The sequence below is a fragment of the Phalaenopsis equestris genome, unplaced genomic scaffold (assembly GCF_001263595.1).
Source record: "Phalaenopsis equestris unplaced genomic scaffold, ASM126359v1 Scaffold000101, whole genome shotgun sequence".
In the NCBI taxonomy this organism is placed as follows: Eukaryota; Viridiplantae; Streptophyta; class Magnoliopsida; order Asparagales; family Orchidaceae; genus Phalaenopsis; species Phalaenopsis equestris.
The window spans coordinates 118,297-125,819 of NW_018164543.1; the positions used below are offsets into that span (position 1 = coordinate 118,297).

At 30.9% G+C, this 7,523-nt stretch overlaps 1 protein-coding gene across 1 annotated transcript in view; it reads right to left on the bottom strand.

The window, feature by feature from the left end:
- Window positions 1-5,982, bottom strand: part of LOC110020568 (mitochondrial import inner membrane translocase subunit Tim9) — a 6,759-nt gene extending 777 nt beyond the window's left edge. Inside the window, exon 1 of the mRNA XM_020718710.1 lies at window positions 5,761-5,982. Within this exon, the coding sequence (XP_020574369.1) occupies window positions 5,761-5,855 (95 nt within the window). The 5' untranslated portion in view covers window positions 5,856-5,982. The remainder of the gene's footprint in view (window positions 1-5,760) is intronic.
- Window positions 5,983-7,523: the final 1,541 nt, after the last annotated feature.

Here is a 7,523-nt window from a genome sequence, read left to right on the forward strand (position 1 = left end):
TATATATATATATGAACACCACCCATTTCAAGGACCTTTATGAAATCTCAAAAAGAGGTAAAATAAAAAATTTTAAATTTTAAAAAATGGGTAGTGAAGTGTGCCTAAAATCCCTGGACAAATATGTTAATCTCCTCTATTAGATATTTCACAGAGCCAGAAAAAAAGCATCATGGAACTTCACTTTATTATAAGCTTATACCAAAAAAGTAAAATCAAGTAACGTGGAATAGTATCCAACTTAATAGATTTAATCCAATAAAATCACGTAAAACCTCACCTGTTTCATCCTTACATTAATCACTACTATGAATCAAGCTCACAAAAAATAGGCTTACATAACAAAAACTATATAATATAAAAATATTGGAGAGAAATTATAATCATCGTTAGTCTTAACCTAACTAGTTGGGGTCGCTATAAGAGTTCTCATTATTTATTTATTCTTAATAAGTGTTGCAAGAGATGCTAAGCTTATTCCTCATATCATTTTTAACAAATTTATTGAAGTTACCCTGATCATTCCCCTTCTTCCAAATCATGCAACACTAACTTTATCTATCAGTTTAATAGGTTTATTTTCTATCCATCATTACTGATATTCAAATGACTCACTTACAATTTTAATTATTTGAATTTCAATAAATGACACTCATCATCATTCTTCTAACAAGGGCATTCTTTAATTTATCCTTAATCCTCCGGAGTTTTTCCACATATTCATAAAAAAATTTAAGTAATTATAATTTAACTAACACCACTTTTCATGCTCAACTTAACTAACACCACTTTTCTGTTACAAACAGATGATCCATATATCATTGTCGGCCTAATTATAATTTAGGAATATATCTTTTGAATCTCCATTATATCCACCATGCACATATTGCTTGTGAGATAATAATCCATTTAAACTATCCATCCTTAACTTTAGAATTTGTATTCTCATATGCATCCGCATTTTTTTATATAACAGATCCAACATATTTAGGCTCATTTGGCAATGTTGTTACACAAGATTGTGAAACATCAAGCCGGAAGAATGAAAGGTTCAAGGTTCATTGGTTCAATCGAGGTTGAACCGGGGGACATAATAAATATAAAAATTAACTAAATATGACATAAATATCATAATAATGATATATTACATGCAAATACTAATTAAAAAGTGATCAAAATTGCATTATAAAACATATAACACATAAAAAATAAATTCAATAATTTTAAATATAAAAATATTTAATATTTGAATGACTACCCTCATATTTGTGAGCGCTATTTACATACGGAACACACATGCAGTTTTGCGTGCATATTCCACAAAATAATCTTCCAATAACTTAGTTATTGTGGGTAACCTATCAATACATTCCGCGGTTCCGGACTCATATTTTTTACTGTTATTCGGAAGTTTTGTTAGGTTATTGGGGGTATTACCAATAACACAATCATAACCCTCCAATACCTCCCGAATAACCTCTATATACACGCAACTTTGCGTGCGTACTACGTACGTAAATATTTTTCCATATTTGTAGCCAAAAACTTTCTTTGAAATCTTATATTTTATAGTTCTTTCCTTCAACATTTGATAATCTAAAAGTAAAATAAAGGTGAGAGATAATTAAGATTAATTAAAAACCTAACAAAACTTGAAACCCACAACCACAACTTCTTCTCTATACTACTCTTATAATATAAAAAATCACTATCCAATGAGGATAAAATAAAACATTACATTCCTCTAAAGCACTGCTCCATTTTAATCACACGACTTTATCTATATAAATTAGTCATTTTCTTTGTGTATAATAAATCAAATAAGTTAAAAATAAATATTAGTTTTATGCAGAAATTAACAATGATCACCCCAAAAATATATTATGATTTTAAATAAAAATATAAAATAGCTTTCATATTCCTGTCGTCCACCAAATCATTCATGAAAAAGAAAGTAATGTAGTTTTAAATAATAATAATAATAATAATAATAATAATAATAATAATAATAATAATAATAATCAGTCATTTAAAACTGCAGCTGGTTCAGTGGTTGATCGATTCATCCCCAATTTTTATTTAATTAGAATAGTAGATGTTTTAGATTTCATTTATGTTAAAAAAAATAAGGTTAGACCTAAAAAAACTTGGGCATGTTGTATAAAAAATGATCTAGATTTATTAGAATTAAATAAAAATATGACACTCAATGGAACACAACGGAAAAAAATGATTCATGTAGCCGACCCCGCTTTGTGAGATAGAGGCTTGTTGTTGTTGTTGAAATAACATTTTATACTTCCTTATTCGGCCAGTAAATCCTAATCAATATATAATTTATTCTATGACAATTTTCCTAATAAAATTAGGAATCTTATCTCAAACTAGAATTGGCTCAATTAAAGAGCATTAATTTTGCCTCTCTTAGAAAGCTATTTTACAATTTTGATAATTGGTGATCTCTTAAATTTCATCGCCTTATATTATGGCAATTACTTCATTTAATTGATTTCTTTATGCTCTTACGATATGCATCAACAACTACATTTTATTATTGTTTCTATTCTCTTGGAGTCACGTTACAATCTATGGGAAAAAAACATTGAATTAAGGAAAAAACTATGTGATATAAGGGCTTAAGTTTTTAAAGTGATTAAGTATTCTAGTTCTTTAAAGTGTATGCTAATTATTATAAGATCATAGGTGCAAACTCAAGTATAATTTCTTATATTGCATTTCTACCCCATATTATATGCCCACCAAGAATTCTTTCATACCCCAACCTACTTAGAACATATGTTGTAATTCATCCATCTCCTACTAAAACTAATTTTTACAATTAGCATAGGATCCAAAATGAAGACTAAGCCACTAATAATATTTATAATGTCCTCATCAAAAGCTAATTTAACATTAATAACTCAATCACTAACACATCTCATCTCAATAATGACATTTTCTAGCTCTTTATCCACCATCTCAATATCCATCATCTCAATCTCATCCATATTTTTAATAGTTTTCGCATATATAATAAATCAAAACCTTCTAAATATGTATATTTCTTCAATCATTGTGTTCACTAATCCCCTTCTCTTCTCATCACAAGCCCCAAATTTTATGTTTAAATCAACTTTTAAATTTAGACAAATTCAATATTCCACAATTTTTAAACAAAATTGGGTTAAGTTGAGGCATGTCACTCCTGGGTAGCATCCTAGCGAATCCTAAGCCTACTTTAATCACAATAATCTTAAATTTTGGTGTGTCAGTTAGAGGTGACGCCTTAACAATGCCCCGACTACATTTCAGTACAAATAGGACTTTAGACCATCACCTAACAAAATTTATTCTTAAATTTATCTCACTTGTTTTAGCGATGCTAAAGATTGAATGCCAACTAAAATTCAATCCTCAACCTTTCTCATATGATTACATAAGAATTGGTGAGATAAGAAAAATTAGTGACTAATTATTTTCTAAGCTTCCTTTTAGTTCAACTACTTCATAAAAGCTCCTTTATGAGAGAAGATTCCCGCCTGTAAATCATTTTGTGGCAAACAATAAAGTATAAGTGAGTGCATCTTTTGAGCATCATTCCTACCAAATTTTATTTTTAAAAAAGAATAAGCATGTCACCTATGAAGAGTGAATGTAATCATAAGACTACAGCACAAAATGACATGGTAAATATTCAAAAACAAAGGAAAAATGGCAAAGAATTGTGATATTATAAATGGTGGATGTTTAAAAGTTAATAATAACATGAAGATGAGCATAAGATCAATATTTATGGTGATATCATAAAGCACAAAACAAAAAACCATGTCAACTGAAATGAAAGAAAATAAGAGTAGAGAAAGAATCAAAGGGAGAACCTAAAATAAAAATAATGTGACAATATAATTGGTCAATAGCAGAAATTGCAACCAATGAGTAAACCATTTTGTGGCTTTCAATAAAGTAAATTACGTACATCTTTGGAACATCATTACCAAAAAAAATTAATTTTCAAATAGAATGAGTATATCACATATGAATAGCGAAGAAAAACATAAAACTCCAATATAATATGAAATAAAAAGTAAATTTTCAAAATCATAGGAAAAAATGGCAATGATGGATGTTTAAAAGCTAACAATATTAGCATGAAGTTGAGCATATGCTTGATATTTAAAGTAATGTTATGCATCACAAAACATAAAACCAAGTCAAGTGAAACAATATGACAAGAAGAGATGATGATAAAGGGAAAGAATGAGAAGGAGAACCTAAAATAAAACTAATGTTGCTATAAAATTGCTCAGTAGCGTAAATTGTAACCATTTGATAAGACAAGCATGTGATGTAAAAAGGAGTGTTAAGGAAGTTTTGGTGTCATATACAAGAAAAACAAAATTATGCATTAAACAGAATGTTGGTTATTGTACTCCTATTTGTCCGATAGTTCAAATATCCAAATATGTTCTACTTTACAAATTGATTAAAGGGAACTCAAATGTTTAAACCTTAGAATACTAAAACAAAGAAATTTTAAAATTTTCTTAGTACTTTTAAAATTTTCTTAGTAGGCCCATTCACATAAAAAGCCAATTACGAATGCAGATTATGTATATAAACCCTCCCAAAATCCTGCTCCGATCGCAGCTTAATGCAGTGGACTGAAACATAGTACGACCATCATTCATAGGGGCTATTCGGCTGCAAATAGTACTTTGTTAGTAGGATTTAATAAATCCCTAAATCCTTAAATCCAAAAATCAACCTATTCCTTGGATTTAGTAAATCTAAATTTAGGCATAATCTAAGGCAAATCTGGATTTAAATCCGGAAAAATATGTAAATCCATCGAAATCTACTTTTGTTGCTTAGCTGGATTTCGTAAACCTAAATCCTATTAAAAACCCTCTACCAAACAACCCTGTAACCTAAAAGAAAATTAGGCCTACTACGAATGGCAACTCTTCTAACCTACCTGTCAAATATCATCATTTAGAAAATCGTTATTGATTGCTAACAAGAGATGAAATCAAACTTTTACACTGAACTACACCAGTAAATTGGATAGACCGCATGATGATGAGCCCTTTAAATATAGTAACTACATGAAATGGTAGCTCCACAAAATTGAACTCACATCAAGTAAGAAAAGTTGTTATACTATAAACTGCTACAGTAAATTGGACAGGCTCCATATTGTAGATAGCACTCTTGGACATAGAATGAAAGGGTAGCTCCTCGAAACTAAATTCAACCTTCCCTGTCTCTCCTTCACAACACAGTTTCAATTTCAATAAAATTGGAGACAATCTTCATACCAGGCATTATAATCTCTTCTCATTTATATTCTTTAGCTTTCAATAAGTCTCATACCTTTAAAATTGCAGGAACAAAGTGATAGTGAAACTGTCCCATCTTTTAGTATTCTTTAACATAATTATTAGAAATTCAATGTTTCGTGACACCATTAAGACCTAGTACTTATCTTAAAAAAAAATCTTTATAAGCAATTTCATGACATAAATCTTTAGTGTCGGCATCAAAAGGAAAACAGTAACCGCCACAATCGTCATTCCCAGCAGAAAGAGTTGAGAACTCGAGGAATGGACAAATTTCCTCCGAATTTGTAAACATGAACAAAAAACCTAGCGAAAGATGGTTCTTTACTCATCCGAATCCACCAAAATCATTGATTATAGAATTTTCAAGACTTTAATAGAAAACCCAGCTCAATATACGCTAAAAAAGGTTATGAAGAACCTGTCCCGTATCTGGAGCTGATCAATCATCGTGGACATTCGAGCTTTGTCCTCCTCTGGGAGGTTATCCAGATCGCCGAGCATGCTCTTGTCCATCTTTTGGGACTTTCCTTCGCTTCTTTCTCTTGTTCTAGGGTTTTAGATCGACGCGAGCGAGACGAAGGATTTAGATCCTTCTTTAGCACGAACCGTTCGATTGCCGGATCCCCTGCGCCAACTCAAGGCAGAGTAAGAGAAGATGGACGGCTCATATTTATAATGAGAGGTATTTAAATACATAACGCCCATTTTTTATGTGTTTACATATCGAACATCAAAATTTTATTTTTAATGTTAATATCATCTAAATATTTCTAATTCTATCAAAAATGTCATTATTATTATTATTATTATTATTATTATTATTATTATTATTATTATTATTATTATTATTATTATTATGTAATAAAGTGTATAAAATTGAAGTTTGGATAAAAGAATCCACTTCAAAAAGGTGATTTTAAAGTTCTAAAATGACACTATTTTCATCTCGTTTGATATCTTATGCGTCTTATGTGAGCCTTTCTAAATATTAACAAGCCATGATTTTATTGTCAAATTTAAATTTCATGTTTTTTATTCAAACTATATTATAATTTTTAAAATTATTGTAGTTTATAATTGAGATAAGTCATCAGCAAATTTTCATTATTTCGCATGAATTTCGAGGTATGACATAAATTTTGAGGCCTTTTCTTAGCGAGAAACATTCAAACTCGAACTAAAAATCATACAGGACTATAACTCAAACTTATAGATAAACTGGTCGGCTTGAGGGGACGAACCCTATGACACCAAAATTAAATCAATCTAAGTTTAATCACACTTGGATCAAGCTGTTAAACACCTTTGGAAGCTTTGTGTGCTTAGAGTCAAATAGATTCCAAAACTGACAATCTTATAGCCAAATCTACTGTCTCAATGTGACGAATCCAATGAGTCTAGGATTACTCAATTCTGACATTATTAATCACTTAAATGTCCATAACATGTCATCCGATCAAAGAACTCATTTTTGAGTCGTCGGATAGAGTAGGCTGGATTTTTGTTTTATTCACATGGGATGTCACTTCCAGACTCTATAAATAGATTAATACTTCTTTCATGAAAGGAGACTAAGAGCTAGAGGGAGATAGACCTAGACGAGAATGAGTGGAATCCAAGTTCAGTTATGGATTTAATGACCTGACAATCACTCCTGTAATTGCCGACCACCATCTACCCAGCTCGTCGGCCACCGTCAACTACTATTGGTCAACCCTGGTTGTTGCCATTAGTGGACCTTGTGAAGTAACGACATAACTAATGTGGAGTAATATTGTACATTACAATGAAGCCTCGGGGTATTAACATCGTACATTTTGAAGTAAAAAAGCACTTTACGGCGTAGCGAAGTGTCTTGAATAATATGCAATGATATACCCAAAAGACGGTGTACCGAAGCTCCGTCGCTCACTTGTAGTCTACTAGGGGTGTAAACGAACCGAACACGAACGAACAGCGGTCGTGTTCGTGTTCGGTTCGTTTGAAATATAGTTTGTTTGAAATAGGCTCGTGTTCGAAATTGTTCGTGAATAGTCAGTTCGTGTTCGGTTCGAAAATGTTCGAATTGTTCGAATTGTTCGAATTGTTCGAATTGTTCGAATTGTTCGAATTGTTCGAATTGTTCGAATTGTTCGAATTGTTCGAATTGTTCGAATTGTTCGAATTGTTCGAATTGTTCGA